This window comes from Vanessa tameamea, chromosome 10 (genome assembly GCF_037043105.1).
Source record: "Vanessa tameamea isolate UH-Manoa-2023 chromosome 10, ilVanTame1 primary haplotype, whole genome shotgun sequence".
NCBI classification, from domain to species: Eukaryota; Metazoa; Arthropoda; class Insecta; order Lepidoptera; family Nymphalidae; genus Vanessa; species Vanessa tameamea.
In genome coordinates this window covers 547,576-565,525 of record NC_087318.1, presented here as the reverse complement: position 1 = coordinate 565,525, position 17,950 = coordinate 547,576, and the positions used below count along the sequence as shown (strand labels likewise).

General features: G+C 32.7%; 2 protein-coding genes and 1 long non-coding RNA gene across 3 annotated transcripts; 2 read left to right on the top strand and 1 right to left on the bottom strand.

Annotated features, from left to right (window-relative positions):
* Positions 1–1,892: 1,892 nt before the first annotated feature.
* LOC135193475 (uncharacterized) lies at positions 1,893–3,061 on the top strand. Its single transcript, XR_010309256.1, has 2 exons — positions 1,893–2,275; positions 2,720–3,061. It is a non-coding gene; the product is annotated as an uncharacterized LOC135193475 (long non-coding RNA).
* Positions 3,062–9,284: 6,223 nt separating this feature from the next.
* Positions 9,285–14,788, top strand: Wap (wings apart). The gene is made up of 7 exons (XM_026630683.2): positions 9,285–9,706; positions 10,025–10,127; positions 10,688–10,823; positions 11,122–11,372; positions 11,585–11,710; positions 11,897–12,078; positions 12,233–14,788. The coding sequence occupies exons 1-7, from the start codon at positions 9,642–9,644 to the stop codon at positions 12,429–12,431; spliced, it is 1,062 nt and encodes a 353-aa protein (XP_026486468.1). The 5' UTR covers positions 9,285–9,641; the 3' UTR covers positions 12,432–14,788.
* On the bottom strand, positions 14,708–17,878 carry LOC113393676 (ATPase family gene 2 protein homolog A). Its single transcript, XM_026630682.2, has 2 exons — positions 17,485–17,878; positions 14,708–16,745 (listed from the first exon to the last, which is right to left on the bottom strand). The coding sequence occupies exons 1-2, from the start codon at positions 17,831–17,833 to the stop codon at positions 14,863–14,865; spliced, it is 2,232 nt and encodes a 743-aa protein (XP_026486467.2). The 5' UTR covers positions 17,834–17,878; the 3' UTR covers positions 14,708–14,862.
* Between the last annotated feature and the right edge of the window lie 72 nt (positions 17,879–17,950).

Sequence of the window (17,950 nt, the reverse complement as noted above, 5' to 3'; positions counted from 1 at the left end):
TGGCTGAAGATCCTTTTGTGGTTTAGAGTTCACGTTAGTTATATTTTGTTATGCCTTAATACGATCACGTAGAACCATTCAGTCATCAGATACATTATTGTCGTCAAGTTTTCATTATGTTTTTTTTTTTTTGTTTAAGTGAACGGGGCGGAGTTATTACAAGAAACAGATCAATTACAATTATCTTAATTTATGGAATACATGTCGTTTCTCATGATATTCAATTATTAAGTTTTAACCTACTGATTTAAAAAATCTACACGCAATATATTAACAAAGTAAACAAAACATATTACATTCTTAATTATAACATTATCATATAATAAATAAATACACACAAATTATTATAAATCAAAACGGAAGATACTGCTCTGAGAATAACATGAACCTCGAGAAACGAGACGGCCAGTAGGTAGACCAGACCAATGGTCAGATAATATTAGGAAAATTTAAGGTATAGGATAGTAAGAGTTAAAGCATCGGATATTCAGGCCTACATCCAGTTGCGTATGATGATGTCTGTTGATTATGATGGTTGTATAAATCCATGGTTCAAACAAGTTCATTGCTCTCCCATCTTTTATCTTAAATCTCTTGAAGGTTAAAAACCTTACAACATGCAAAAATAAATTAATGTTCCTGGAAATTAAAACGAATGTTGTCTTATTATTCATCAGAAAACAACAATAGCAACAATTGCATCTACACGAAGCTGCACTTTGTATTTGCATAAAATACACAGTTGATGCGCCTACGCATTGAATTATTCTTATTAATGTTATTTGAATTCAACCATTAAAATTACTTTTATATATTTAAATTTAAATATAATGAAGCCTCTTATATTATCATGATATAAGATTTTTAAATTATAAGATGTCGAATTTTATTTAATAAGGATCATATAGCCGAGATGGCCTAGTGGTTTGAACACGTACATCATAACCGATGATTGCGGGTTCAAACCCAGGCAAGCACCACTGAATTTTCATGTGCTTAATTTGTGATTATAATTCATCTCGTGCTCGGCGGTGAAGGAAAACATCGTGAGGAAACCTGCATGTGTCTAATTTCAACGAAATTCTGCCACATGTGTAAAACCAACCAACCCGCATTGCAGCAGCGTGGTAGAATATGCTCCTAACCTTCTCCTCAAATGGAGAGGAGGCCTTAGCCCAGCAGTGGGAAATTTACAGGCTGTAAGAGAGGACCATACGTGTTGATACGAACAGTAGAACCGACCCGACATGTAACCGACCGATGGCTGTAACGTAATATTACTTGTTACGAAACATCCCATTTTACACAATAATTACATCTATTATATACTAAAGTAACAAAACAAAAGTAACAAAAGATTTTTTTTGTTTTAGTGTTACTTAGTCTCGCATACTGACTCAATAATACTAAAGCAAAAAAAAAATACTATTTACATTATATTTCGTTGACAGCGTAACATTTAATTTTAACATCTAAAATAAAGCATTACATTTATTTCAATACAAGAACAGATCTTTGATATGTAGATAGTCATTTTCGGAGGAAAAAACATTCCTAGAACACTCCTTAAATGCTGAAGATATACCTACAATTAACATATATTAATTAAAAAAACAAAAGTAAATAGTTTAATTTACAATAGTCTGTTTTTTCAGTGTGGTCAATTACTTACAATAATAATAATTAATTAAAATCATATCCTATTAAAAAAACCACGAAAACAGTTTCATATATCGGGATAAAGATTAATTAATTATCTATAATTAAATGTATACACATAGACTATCTCGATTGTCTATTGTGATGTGAAAGAGACACGAAAGAGATTGTCCAATGAAAACCTTGACAAATAGCAAAACGAATAAATGAAAACGTCACGTCAGTCACAAACCATTGCTAAAATGACGTATGTAAATCTTTTCAAAAACTAAACAAAATATGAATAACATCAAAAAAGAAAAACATCCATAAACTTAAATTCTAAAATGAATAAATATGAGTCAAGCGTTCACCGAATCAATGAGAAACAAAATTAAACCAGTGCCAAAACCGATAGTTTTGGATAATTTATCGAAAACTTTAACGAAAATAATAAGCAAATTAAAAAAACAAAATAAGGTTAAGGCGTGTACAAAACCGAACGGGGATTGGTCACAAGTCGATACCCGGATCTGCAATATCGTCACTTGGACCGGAGCGATCGTTATCACGGCTGTGATCCTGAGATCGCTGTATTTAATGTATATTAAACCAGAAGGAACATAGCTCAGAAAAGGTTGGTACGAGACCATTTCTTCTGTTATTATTTATATAATATTATTAAATTAGAAATAACTTTATAGGCCACGGATGTAATTAATGGATGAAATGATGACTGATGAACGGATGAGGAATGGATGTAATTGCTGATAGTAAAGTCATACGAAAGAAATGTTTTAAATATATAAGAAAGCCTTGCTTAACTCTATATCGCTTTCGTGGCCAAACCACGGCACCGAATTTGGTGAAATTGTGCATGAAGCATGAACCCCAAGGAAAGACGTTGGCTACTTTCATAACTGAACACCTGACGAACGACCCCTAAAGGCATGCGAGGCCCGGGCGACAACAAGTAATACGATAAACTCGCAGCCATCCATCATGAATACTTTTTTCTCAGAATATAAAACTAATTACTAATCACTTAAAAATATTAATATCTCCAAATTTTTCCTTTTAGACCTACAAAAAAATGTAACCTCTTGATCCAGTGACAAATTATCATATAAATGTTCAATTTAAGGCCAAAGCAGAATAAATTGTATCGCATTAAGAGAGCTATATACTTACGATCTAAAAAGAATTGCGCAATTCGTGCATTCAATAAACAAATATATAACATCATTATTTGGACGGGTATTCTGTTCGTCATATTGCTGGTCCTGAGGATCTTGTACATTCATTATGTGAAACAAAACAGTGCCTACAGTGACACGCAATTATACTACCGAAGATGATTTGAAACCGTAAATAACATTTGAATGTGAATTGAGTTCGTCAATGTAATAAAGCTTTAAATTTATATTTGTTTCAATTCTAGAATTTAATTTATTACCTAATAACTAGAAATAAAAACTCCTTAAGTTGCAAATCCCAAAGAAAAATTTAATATATCCAATACGACATTGCTCTTATGACCTATTGCGGTTACGGTTCAGGAGATACTGTATAACAAAATTTTGAGTGCATACTTACGTAAATCAGACATGAAGAGATGAGAAGAGAAGAGAAGAGAGATCAGACGCATCATAATATGCTATTTGAGTTTTCTGCAACACGTCCCCGTGTTATCCTGATAACATATACAGAAATTAATAATAAAATATATATATTTAAAAACAACGGGGCTCGAAATAGTTCAATGTCATTCGTTCATTAATATTAAAAATATGTATGTCATGTTGTCGCTTGGTTATTTAAAAATTTTAATACACAATAAAAAAAACTATCTACGACATTTTTAGGTCACATTGATTCTAAATTTTAGCCATAGATCAACGAATCAGTTAAAACGCTATATCTTAGCTAAATCTTTGCGGTAGGACTTTGTGCAGGCCCGCCTGAGTAGGTATCACTCATCACAATATATTGTACCCAATCAGAAATAGAGGGAGGCATTGTAATTACAGGCATAAGGGACGTAAACTCTTAGTTCCCATTGTTGGTAGTACATTGGTGATATGCCAGCTGCCATCAGGAGGCCCACTTGCCAGTCCGCCTAACTAAACGACCTGAAAATGATATAATAATATAATATAAAAAATAATAATGACAATTTTTTTTTTTTTTAAGTGCAAAATGTTTTCACATAATCAAATTTTGCCTTGAACTTTGTGTTAATGTTTCCGTAACATTTAATTTTATAATACGTGTTTAACGCGTTTGTAACCTAGGATTACTCATGCATGTGATTATTTTTGAACGGAAGTACAAAACCCATCTATTCATAAATCATAGTAAATTATTATCGATTGTATACTGAGACGCCATTTAGTAATAATTGTCAAGTAAAGGTTGTTTGTGTGTATTACTTCAGTAATAAAACTGTCAATTTTCGCAACACTAGACCAGCGATACACCCGACAGTTAGTATATCTAACAGGTTCGATTTTGACCCCTTGAGGCTATTAGCATTAATGGAGGGGCAAATAGAAGTATGTACCTGTCTGTAATTACATTGAAATGTAATCCTGATTCCAAAACGATTTAAGATTTATTTGAATAAAGAATATTTTGATTATGTTTTTTTAATCAATATCACGTTACAAGCGCCGCAAACGTAGACTCGCAGTACAGTCGGCACTCGCGACTTGATGTAGCTATCTAGTCTATGACTATGGGTACAGTAGTCCTCCCAAAAATGACAAGCATATCTTTATAAATATTTTAAGTATTACCAAAACATTTAATAATAGAACAATGAACATTTACACCTTATATATTATATAACTTAGATACAAAACGTGAAGAAATATAATTCGCATATAATGTGAAAAAAAAATCAAATCATTTTCTTTCTTTACTCGATAAACACGTACAACATAACGGCATGTCTATCAAAATCGGCCCAAACGATAGACACAACAACAATTTTATACACATTTATAGTTTTCTAATATGAACATAAAAATATATCTTAAAAAAGTTTCTTGATTAATGCCTCTTATATGAAGGGCAAAAGCGAAGAGAAACCAGAAGTGATCATTAGTATGACACCTAAAAGGATATTATTTAAATATATAAAATCAAATAGGTATTTATCGTAATTGCCAATATTAATCTAATAAAAATGACCTGATATATTATTCAACGAATTTATTAGTCATCCTTGAATCCGTTTTAATTAACATATGTTATATACCAAAGCGTTAAAAAAAAGGCTTATATGCAGCTAATAAATTGTCTCTATTTTGAATTAAGTTTTGTCTTTCAACAAAAATATCTAGTGATTTACTACGAATGCGTTCCCAAGTATATTTCACTTGTTAAATGATCATATAAAAAGATAGACCAACATATATTTTATAATTATTTTAGTCTTTTCCCATTTTAATGTCAGCAAAACATTTTAAATAAGTACAATAATAGAAGTTAAATTTATAAATAAATTTCTATTTAATAAATGCAATCACTTGCCACGAAACAATTAAAAAAAAATGTTTCTATTCAAATTTCTGTCGATTTTTTTGTTAGCAGTCACTAAAATACGTTAATCTCGTTCTCATTTATGGGGTACCTTTTAAATTGACTCGTAGGTTTTAATTCATGCTGAAAGTAGTCTAATGACAGGATGTTTACTACGCTACCTTTGTACTTTAACATCAAGTCATAGGCACCAATAGTAGAAATTAATATCACTTTTCTGTACTTAATATTATACTCTTTTTGTCTTCCTACCTCTAGAACAAATGTTCTTAGCCACTCGCCTGTATACCGCATGTGTTTCTCTTGGAATACTATTCGTTCTAATTGTGATATTTTTACCGACCTTTCTATGTCTATCTCGGTTCTGCTGAACCTTTAAATTTTCTCGTTCAGAGAGATAGTACGCTACTGATATCGTACTAAACTTTAGTATAAACGTTTATCTACGTGTATGTATTTACATATATAATTCACAACCACTGTATTAAGAACTCTCAAAGTTTAATTTATTAATTTTTTCTATAATCTGACACTCGATATTGTTTTTAAATTGATTGTAAGTGTATTAAATGTTAATAATACAATAAATCATATAACGTTCATTTTTACTAAACCATTTTATATTAAATATTCAAACTCTGATTTACTGTTACTATAATAACACGAGGGCAACCAAAAAGTACCAGTCGCATCAAATATAACCTTTTACCACAAAGCGGTCAAGCCTTGTCAAAACATGACGAATAGTACCAGACAAAGTACAGAATACTATGCCTTGACCCGAAGTAATAAACAGGCACGCCCACTTAATTGTGTAGGATATAATGTTTACTGGCGAAATGTCAGTTTCTAAGATCAAGCCCACAATGGACGAATCATGAACGAGATATGAGATATGGTTTTGTCTGAAAAGACTCGTTATTCGTAGCAAATGTATTGGTTTATTTCCTAAGCGAAGATTCGATCTTTCATACAACTATAACAGAATTGTGTTTGAAGACTTATGTTTAAATGAATTTTTGAGAAGCAGATGAGTATTGGCAACCGATAGTTAATGGTCAGCTTCGCCATAGACACTGGCAACGTAAGAATTTTAAACACTTTTTCAATCGTCAAAATGCCGGCAATTACCAACAAACGGATCTAAGATATAACTAGACTAGTGTATAGGAATTCGACATTTAGTTCAAAGGATGAACTAAGTATCGAATATTCATGTTATTGAACATGTAGACAAATTTGTGAATATAGATCCGTACATGTAAACTCAGGAGAACCACTTGTTATAAATAAACTTGAATAAGTATTATGTATCAACAAAATCCAAGCTCCTATTGTTTTTGCTTTATCTAAACACAATACGTGCGTAAATACAATAAAGTTATAAATCAATTTTCCAGAGTCAAGTGCAAACCTTTTTAAAATCAAACATTTAATTTTTAAGGTATATTCTTTAAGTCAATTTATTCTGACATTATTGAACTATAATTATATTTATACGTACCTATTCTGAAAATATTAATATTATGTAGTCAATAGATATTCATACGCTTGTTAAACACGAGCAAAATTATAAAAAATCTTTGGAATAGGTTTGGTTACGTGTTAATTACTCTCAACGATATAATTTAACGACTATATGAAACTAAATATAAACATTTCTAAAATACTTCTGGAGTTTACGCCATGTGAGCGGACAACGAATTGATTAATATAAAGTCGCACACTAACGTTTTGGCAATATTTATTTATAAAGCAATAACTAAAAAATAAAATTCAGTCGTTCACTTAAACGGAACCCTTTAGCCGTTCTAACGTTTCATTAGGTAACGCTTCGGCCAATTCATAAGAATTGTTCAGTGAAGCAAAGGTCGAAGTTCAAGGTTCAGTTAGCTATCTGATAATCTAAGGCCACTTCCCTGAAGTTCTTGCAAAAAAATTTGAAATGATTTTTGAAATATATTAACAAGTCTATTTAAAAATGTAATAACAAAAGATATAATCGTGACGTCCCAGTGTACGTTTACCTACCGTAATTTGTAACCAAAGGTTACGAGATCAAATCAGCAAGCTCAGGCGATTTCTTTAGATAGTAAAGTGTGTAAAGAATTCCTTTATCAGTATTTGTCGGATTAAATAATGTGTATCTATTAAAATATATATATTTTATTCTATTTATATAATTTGACCGTAATATAAGAAAGTTTTGCCCGGCACTGGAGATTGACTTAGACACCTTAGTATCTTATAACTTGTAGACAAGTCAAATCAATTTGACCGAATAGCAGAGGTCAAGCACGACTTGTTTTTTGGATTTACATATAAATTTGATTTTTACTCATTAAATTATTATTTGTAACCTATAATACAATTAGTGGAAGGGTTTTTTGCAAACCCGTCTGGGAAGGTAGCACCCACTCATCAGATATTCTACCGCCAAACAGCAATACTTGTATTTTTATGTTCAAATAAATACAAGTAAATACAGCCATGTACCTACTACACTAAATCATGCATCTTGTTTAATAAATACAAAACGAAATAGATTCATTATAGCGTTACATATTTCTGTCATCCAACTATAGTTGGTAACCTTGCACAATATATTATATCAGCAGGCCCTAAATACAAGCTGATGTAAGAAAGAAAGCCATGTCCTAAAACGGAGTTCAAAGCGTGACCTGCATTGATACTATCAAATTGCCGCCTAAAATTACGTAGGTCTACATAGCCTTAGGTATGAATCATATTTCTAAACCAATGATATTTATAGGGTCAAATAAATGTCAGTAAACAGTATAATAATATGTATCAGTGAAAAGTATTGAAAATATCTTGGCTAATTCGTTCAAGAACAACTGACTGTTCGTGTTAAATGTTATATTTATTTTTATAACAATAATTCCCCTCGTGTTCTGCTTTGAAGAAATATATCGTGAGGGAAACTTCATTAGTCGAATCAATTTTTGCTAAGTATATATTAATGCTTCGTTCTAGTGGCATAATTTATAAAGCAACACATCCCGAGGTTGAAATCCCGGGTCAGACTACTGAAAGATTTGATTTTTGTTTCAACAAATTTACTCGATGGTAGGGCTTTGTTCAAGAATATCAGGGTAGGTATCGCCTACTTATCAGATATTCCACAGCCAAAACGCAATTTCTTTTAATCAACTATTATTTGTTCCCAAGGTTAGTGGCACATTAATGATGAGTATTTCTTACGGCGCCAAAATCTATGGGCGCTGGTGACATTTACCATCAAGTTGCACATTTGTCTGTTCAGCTATCTTACTGCTATATCTTTAAGCAGGATTATTTCTTATCGTTATCAAAATGTAGTTTAATCGGATTATGAGAAAGAACACTTTTACACTGCAATATTTCCTTCTCAGTTGGTTAAGCCGTTGAGAATGACCGCCATAATGGGAATCTGTCAGGAAGCAATAACCATAATGTTGGGTACATTATGGCCACACAGCAGCATAATGAAATAAGCTCCAAATTTGCTCCTTAATATGAAATGAACCTTTTTACCCAGTAGTGGATCGTTTACACACGGCTACTTAACTTTTTTGCTAAATTCATTGAACTATAAGGATGGAAGTTGCCGTAATTAAATATTATATATTTTAAACATTAACGATTTTATTGAAATTATTTAAGCGGGTTCAAAAGTAGTCAACGAAGTTTATTTATTAGAATATCAATTGAATAGAGAACACTTTCATTAAATCATTTTTAATGTTATTTTTTTAGGAATAATAAGTAAAGCAGAAATATTTTAATAAAATTTCAACCTCAGACAAAACAAACAAGTAAAAGATCATTTTATATCATGATACAATTGCATTTTTTTAAATAACATATGATTCACACACATATTTTCAATATTATATCATATTTACTTTAGTTCAAATTATATATGACACGATAAAAGATGGAACTTAAGACAATAATTATAAATAATTTTTGATTCTTAATACACTATAATACACAAGACAACATTCAATTCATAAAAGAAATAGCATATTTTTATACTCATATTTTTAAACGCGTTGTATCGTAATATTGGCAACCCTGTTAGGTCTTTAATGTTAAATGTCACTTCACATGTCAATCGACTAAAAATAATGCTGAATTTACATGTGTAGGATTATAAATAACGCATTATTTATAAATAAAATAACTTTTATAATATAATACTAACGACTTTGTTTCTTATTGTCATTTAATGCTGACAAATTAAGAAAACTTAACTGAAACAGTTTACTACATTGATACTGTTACTCAATCAAAACATTTTAACACTTACCGCTTCATTTATTTACATTGTGAACAATTGCTTGAAAGATAATTTTATAGCGATTGATAATATTAACAATTAAATTTCAGTTTTTATTTTCACCCCGTAGTTTTTCACATTTGTAAGAATTTCTTCCTTTATCCCAAAAAACATGTCGATGCCACATAGCAGCTCTAGTACTACGAGTTCGAGCACTAAACGCAAAGAAATATACAAGTAAGTATAACTATTCTTAATTACAACATGCATTATATTTGTAAATAAACCTTCCATTCAAAATACCGTAAGTATGAAATTATTCATATTTATTTAAAAACAAACAATTCTCAATAAAAATGTCCGTGGTTGGTATTTCCCAACACTGCGATCTTATCATGAAACAATTGAATTTTGTCACAGAATGCAAATTGTTTATTTAAAATTAGATAAAAAAAACTAAACTCATATCTTACTTAGTATGTGCTTAAAAAAATGTATAAAAATGAAAATACAAGATGAGTGTATTGTAAATGTAGACAATACTTGTTCTTTTAGATACCAGGCACCATGGCCGTTGTACTCCATGAATTGGTCGGTCCGCCCAGATAAGAGGTTCCGCCTCGCACTTGGCAGTTTTGTAGAAGAATACAACAATAAGGTAAAGCATTCACTCGCTCATATAAAACATGTATCGCCTATATTATCTAAATATATAATACATTACTAACAGTATTTAAAATGGGATATTTACCACGTGTTTTATTTTTATTTGGTGGAGCTCGATATTTTCGACATTATCTACGAATGTCTTGTTCACGAGACTCTCTCGTTTTAAATACCGTCCATCCGTTTTAAATACTGTTAGTAATAAAAATAACCATGTTAATTTAAAATCTTATATAATACATTATTTACATCAGAGCCCTTTACTAGCTAAATATTACATTGAATGATATAGTCATAACACGTAGCACATCATTTTATATTAATAATATTACATAGATATTTGTGCTTTTATATAGAGGAACCATTGTTTTTTAGTTCCTTAATATATATTAGAAATATTAAGAAATATATATTACAAAACCTAGTACATTATGTCTGAAAATTAAAAACACAATCATATTTAAATCATATGTAGTTTGATATCAATTGTACCCTTGCATAATTTAATATATTTTAAGTAATATTTAATGAACATAAATCTTATAAAAACAGGTACAAATAATATCTCTAGATGAAGAGACAAGTGAGTTTAGTGCTAAAAGCACATTTGACCATCCTTACCCGACCACGAAAATAATGTGGATTCCAGACAGTAAAGGTGTCTATCCAGATCTGCTGGCAACTAGTGGTAACTATTAAACTTTTTTGTATGTCAAGTATAGACTAGTAGTACAGACTAGAAACATAACAATGCTATAAGATATATTAAGCCTATAAATGCTGGACACTTGAAATAGGTCTATTACACCATGCAGCACTAATGCAGGTGACAAAATTTCATGTGAAACTAGTTGTGAAGAAAGAAACCATGTTTCCTCATATCCATCATATCACATCCTTCACCACTGAATACAACATAAATTATAAACTGACTACTTACTTTAGGGTGCCTGCTCTTGTTTAAATCCGCAAAAAAAATCTTCCAGGTGACTATCTGCGCATATGGCGAGCAGGCGAACCTTACACCCTATTTGAATGTGTACTGAACAACAACAAAAACTCTGACTTCTGCGCTCCACTCACATCCTTCGATTGGAATGAAGTAGATCCAAACTTGATTGGTACGAGCAGTATCGACACCACTTGCACTATATGGGGTCTAGAGACGGGACAGGTATTGGGAAGGGTGAACGAAGTTTCTGGACATGTGAAGACACAGCTTATTGCCCATGATAAGGTAATATTGAAATAATGACAGTTACTTAATCAGTAGGGACCCATAATTGCAGTAATTTGGATAGTAGCATCTGATTTCCATCTCAATTTTCATTTGATAAACTTGAGAATTTTTAAAAAAAAATCTCATGTTCGTGACAAAACGGTTCTACGATATTTTTACTCACTAAATGTCTAGTGAATGACATTGATCAACGTGGGTGGTGTCCGCAGGAGGTGTACGACATAGCCTTCAGTCGCGCGGGAGGCGGACGGGACATGTTCGCGTCGGTGGGAGCAGACGGCTCCGTGCGCATGTTCGACCTGCGACACCTGGAGCATTCCACTATCATATATGAGGTATGTAACTGCCTCCCAGTTCCGCTTCGCATGTGTTTCGATTCATATCTACCGTGCATATAACACGCCAACATCTTCATTGATTGTATTTATTTCGGTAAAGCTTATAATGCTATTTCATTTTTAGCAGGGAAACAAACAGAATAGTATTACATAAAATAAATAAGTTGATCTCGTCCCCGGCAGGACCCCGCGCACACGCCGCTGCTGCGGCTGGCGTGGAACAAGCAGGACCCCAACTACCTGGCCACCATCGCCATGGACGCGTGCGAGGTCATCATCCTGGACGTGCGCGTGCCCTGCACGCCCGTCGCGCGGCTCAACAACCACCGCGCCTGCGTCAACGGCATCGCCTGGGCGCCGCACAGGTACGGCCGCTCTTAGACGTTACACGGCAATCGAGTCATCTGTGTGTCCTTTGAGCTTTTCTTTTTAAACATATTTTCACTGTTTCGGTTTGCCTTCTCCCGAACGTCTTGTGCTATATGTGTGTGTGAAATAATCCCTGCCATCGGCCACCAGCTCGTGCCACATCTGCACGGCCGGGGACGACCACCAGGCGCTCATCTGGGACATCCAGCAGATGCCCCGCGCCATCGAGGACCCCATCCTGGCGTACACGGCGGCCGAGGGGGAGGTCAACCAGATCCAGTGGGGGGCCACGCAGCCCGACTGGATCGCTATCTGCTACAACCGGCACACCGAGATACTGCGCGTCTAACTGCGTACCTGTACCGCCCCACTGTACTCGAGCCAGTTTTTACCCACCCACGATCTTTATTTTATTTCGGTTCACCGCTGGTATTTTACCTAAGCATGACATAATTCTGTCCATTGGTGCGACGTTAAGTTTTCCTAAACATCCTCTAGAATTTATTTATTTATTTTGTTTGTTCTTTTCGTTATTAGTCTTCCACTTGCTTTTCTCTAGGGTAACTGGGTTTATTATAGTATAGTTTTAAAAAGGCAGACGACAGGAGCACAATTAAAAAAAAAAATCTTTAATGATATAAAGGCCACAATAATTAAGGTAAGTTATATAAAAATCGCTTAAAGTCAATAGAATCTCGAACACAATGGAAGTATTTTGGTACTCAGTAATACCATGAAAATGGTGGAATTTAATTACTTAAAGATACTCCAGGACGATAAATAAAATGAAAATTAATTAAATGCTTTAAAATAATCTACTCTATAATAAAGCAGGTTTAGAATGAGTTTTGTTTAATGCTAAAGCCGGATTTGAGTTAATAGTATAATAGACAGAATCATTAATAATAATAATGTTGTGAACAATCACTGTTTATTTACTAAAAGTGTTTATTTCTAAGTTGTGCATAAATAATATTATAACTTGATAGGAAAGAATAATAAGTTAAATAAAATATATGACTAATTGACCTAAATTCAATTAATTTTTTACGTACTCCTGTTATTGAATTGATCGTCATTTAACATTCTTTTTCTTTAATAAATTATTTTTTTTTAATTGATTAATATTAATTTGCAGTTGGGTAAAAATTGGGTATGATGCAAAATATATTTTAAGACTGAAAATAATGATTGACTTGTTGAAATAAATCTTGCATTTCATATTTATGTATGCTATGATATTATGTACATTATTTATATATAAAGATTATTAACCTTATAATCTTGGTGTGCTGCACGATAGCTACGCTGGGCATTCGCCAATCGTCATGTACACTTTCCTAGTGTGGGGGTACTTGTCGCCAAATGTTGGCACTATTTTTTCAACGCGTTCTCAGCTCTAAGTCTTTATATATAAATAATGGAAGCATTTATGTTTATTAAACCATTATTACGTATATGTAGGTAGTGTATGTCAACTTCGCATTTAGACAATATACCTAATCAATAATTAATTAACCAAAAAACATATTTAACAGCGCCACGAACTTGTCTGATCCGGTGGCCGAAAATAGAACTAATTTAAAATTATCTTGCTTTATTTTGTTTGTATTTTGAATATATATCTTGTCGCTATTTATATTTATGATTATATGATTTGCGTAATCCATATCCAATCCATCGTATTTATATATTCAAAGAATAATAAATAATTGCTTTAAATATGAAGTAGCAACCCTGAACAAAAGCAGGGACGCTCACACGGAGCCAGTTAAGTTTGTTGGCCTTTAAAAAATAAATCATTATATATCAATAAGATATATTTTCTTTCAAAGTTTACTGAAAAATATTTCCAAAAATTTGTTTTATAGGATTGTTGTATAATTATGTGTATCTTTGTCACAAGCAGTGTGTAGCTAATTAATGCAATATTTAGTGATACATAATGAAATATACTATACATACATAGATTAATAAATACTATTAGGGGAGTCAAATCAAGATCGGTTTATAATATTATAGTTTTCCTATGTTGTACTTGACATTTTTTTTCAGTTAAGATCAATAAGCTTCGTTACAGCGATAAATATTAATTTGTAAAAACAAATGCTAGTATATTTCGATTTGGACACACAAAGTGAGTGTTGACCATCCTTTTCATACTGAGTTCTTTCATAGAATTTCCATTTTCTTGAGTCTCAATACTCGGCTATAGACCCATCAGCTACATAATAAAAAAGTTCTGACAATCGGCCAATTTGACTCGCTAGTTGTATTTATTTTGCTATGGTAATATTTAGAGCTAAGGGTATTGCCGTAACAGTTACCACAATTATGAAATTTCATATACTATATTTTAAAATGTTACTGATATATAAACATCTGTGTTCATAAAGTGAAAAAAAAATGTTTAATAGCTATGTAATCAAAAATTTTAAACATTTAATGTGGTAAAATTTACTTTTGATTGTTTTCGATTGTAAAATGTAATTCATCTTCTGGTAAAACAATTGGTGATGCTAATTTAAGTATTTGCTAATTGGCGCTGTGATCTCAAAATTTGCTGAACTAATTTGAATTATTAAAAAGAAAAATTAGCAAAAGAAATTATTTAAGGCATTAGAATAAGGACTAGATTAATTTTATTAATTTATATACAAAATTAGTATATAAGGTTTTCTTACACGATTAAATAGTTACAGTACATATTTGAGTTTATAATACAATAAAAAATCTGTTATCAAATTTGATAAAATTTAAAAACAATAAGAATAATCTTATCAAAATCTTTGCCCTAAAGAAAATTCTTCGTAAATTTTTAATAATGAAGAAGACGTTCTTGGCCTGAAGTGCTTTAAGACATGTTCGAAATGTTCCATTGCCACTTCTGGGCAAGCCAGATCTTTTTCCAAAGCTAGAAGAGCTGCTTCGTGACATAACGCTAGCAGTTCAGCCCCTGAAAATCCAGCCGTCCTTGTTGCTAAGTTATGCGGATTAACATCGTCACTTGTACTCATTTTGAATAGCTTTAATTCAATTATTTGAAGCCTAGTTTCGAAATCCGGTAATGGAACATATATCAATCTATCCAATCGTCCAGGACGAAGTAACGCCCGATCCATTCTGTCGGGACGATTAGTAGCTGCTAAAATAGTGACCGAGTTTAGGGGTACCACGCCATCTAATTCCGTTAAAAGTTGTGCCAAAACCCTTTCGTGTACACCCTCCTTATCTCCCCTTTCCCCACCGATGGCATCCATTTCGTCAAAGAATATAACCGAAGGTGCGACTTGACGTGCTTTCGTAAACAGATCTCTCACTGCGCGTTCGGACTCCCCTAGCCATTTTGAAAACAATTCGGGTCCTTTAATAGACAAGAAGTTCAGTCCGCTTTCTGTCGCCAATGCTTTCGCTATCATAGTCTTGGAACACCCGGGGGGTCCATATAATAAAACGCCTGACGGTGGCCGAATACCTAACCTTAGAAAACTGTCTGCATGTTTCAATGGCCATTCCACTGCTTGGCGCAATTTCAACTTCAAATCGTCTTGTCCTCCGATATCCGTCCATCTCACATTTGGGACTTCTATTAGCAATTCTCTCATTGCACTAGGTCTTACAATAGTTAAGGCGCTTACTAAGTCTTCTTTCTCTAAAATATCGGCAGATCTCTTTATACATTTCATCGAAGCCTGTGTACATAAATTAACTAAATCAGCAGCCACGTAGCCATGAGCCAAATCAGATATTGCGGCTATGTCATGTGAGGGAATCTTATTAGGGAGGTTTTTGAGCAATGCATATAAAATTTCCTTTCGCCTTATTTTATCAGGAATCGGTACTTCTATTTCTTTATCCAACCTACCAAACCTTCGTAGCATAGGATCTATCGCTTCCGGCTTTCTCGTGGTTGCTAATATGAATACTTTGCTGGTCTCTTGGTGTAGGTTATCTAGTAAGGAAACGAAGGCTGATGTGACGCGTCTCTCTTGTTCCGTGCTACCCGAAGAACGTCTCGGACAAATAGTTTCAATCTCATCGACCATAATAATGCATGGTTCGTTGCTCACAGCTTTTGCAAACAAATCTTTCATTGTTGCTTCTGTTTCACCGAAATATTTGCTAAATATTGTCGGCCCGTTTATTTCAATGTGGTGGCAATTAAGATTGTCTATTAGATATTTACATATAGCTGTTTTTCCAATTCCAGAGTGACCATAGAGTAAAAGACCTCTGGTTGCTTGGAAGCTGGCTGTAAATTTAGTGGGAATAAAAGAAATTCCAATGAGAGTTTTTATTTCATCAATAATATCATCCACACCCCCTAAGATTGGAGGTTTCTTTTTTACACTTTGAACATTATTCTGCTCTATGTTCCAAGCAGTATTATCATTCAATAGATACCATGTGGTATTTGCATCTTCGCTTACTGATTTAATGTTTACAAATTCAATTAGTAACTTTTTACCAAAATAATAATACACTAATATTGTGCCTACACTAACATAATGATTGTTAAATCTTTCTTTTAATATGTCACTTATGTCTGTATCTATTTTATGGTTTTTTATTCTTATTGAAACACATGAGGCTTGTGCAACAGTTTCTTTAAGAACTGATACTATAACTTTTTTGCTGTCACTACACCATGCTCCAGTGAGATCTGGAAAGTGAAAAAATATATTTTATTGACAGAACAATGATACCTTATATCAATGGAGGTCATGGTAATATTAAATTTAAACAATATCAACCACTAATCACCTTTCACCATCAACACCATTAGTCATGTGCCTGTTCTGTCAGCACAGTTCAGTCTGTATGCTATTTAATATATTATTATTCCAGAATACTTTGTATTCAGTTTGGTTCTATACAATCTTTTCATAGTTTCATATTTCAGTCAACATCAACATACATAAATATATATTATTTTATATGATTATCAATAATACATTATTAAGATGCTTAGTAGTAATAGCTTAAAGCCTTAAACTATCCATATAATTGTTAAATATATTTTTTCATGCAACTAAAACTGATCCAAATTTTCAGAACACACTGATCTCATTGACAGATCACAGGTTTAAATTCAAGAAAGTACCAAATAAGTTTTCACATGCTCAATTTGAATTTATAATTGATCTTATTCTCTTTAATGGAAAACATTGTGAGGAGTCTTCACTGTGTTAGACAAAATTCTACCAGACATATAGCCACCGACAACTATTAGAACTGTTTAGTGGAATCACCTCTAAATCTTTTCCTTAAGAGTGGTGAGCACACTAAATTTTGAGATATTTACAAGCTGCTATTCAAAATAGCTGCATAATAGAACCTGTATAAATAAATTATTTAAAAGAATATGTTAGTGTCACTTTACAAATTCCAGAGAAAATTACCTGCAGCAGGTAATATAACAGCAGCGGGCGCAGAAGCTTTCGAGGGCCACATTCTCTTTACAAGAGTGGGGGCACCATCTCTTTTCAATGCCAAAGGTTTACCAATAACTGCCCCTATCAGAGTCCCAGCTGAGGGATGTATAAAAACAGTATCTTTGGGAACATTCTCTGGAGGAGTACTAGCTCTTTCTAGCCAAGTAAACAACGTTTCTCCTTCGACAAACGGACATTTAACTTGATCTTTGCCGCAATTTAACTCGATGTGAATATTTTTATCATTAGTCAAAATATTGCAGTGACACCTTTCGCATTCAACCCATAATGTTTTTTTCGCCTGTTTAGGTGGCATTTTCTTTTACAACATAAATATTATTCACACAGTCTTTACGTACTTTTCTTATTTCTTTGCCCCGATTTTAGGTTATTTCAATTAATTTAAAATTATGCATGAACTGCGTCAACTTGA

Excerpts from the sequence above, each read along its gene's own strand:
- Wap (XM_026630683.2), top strand. The coding sequence starts at position 9,642 with ATGTCGATGCCACATAGCAGCTCTAGTACTACGAGTTCGAGCACTAAA. Across the intron at positions 10,824-11,121 it reads AGATCTGCTGGCAACTAGTG|GTGACTATCTGCGCATATGG; the intron begins GTAACTATTAAA and ends AAAATCTTCCAG. Across the intron at positions 11,373-11,584 it reads AGCTTATTGCCCATGATAAG|GAGGTGTACGACATAGCCTT; the intron begins GTAATATTGAAA and ends TGGTGTCCGCAG.
- LOC113393676 (XM_026630682.2), bottom strand. The coding sequence starts at position 17,833 with ATGCCACCTAAACAGGCGAAAAAAACATTATGGGTTGAATGCGAAAGG. Across the intron at positions 16,746-17,484 it reads TGTTATATTACCTGCTGCAG|ATCTCACTGGAGCATGGTGT; the intron begins GTAATTTTCTCT and ends TTCACTTTCCAG.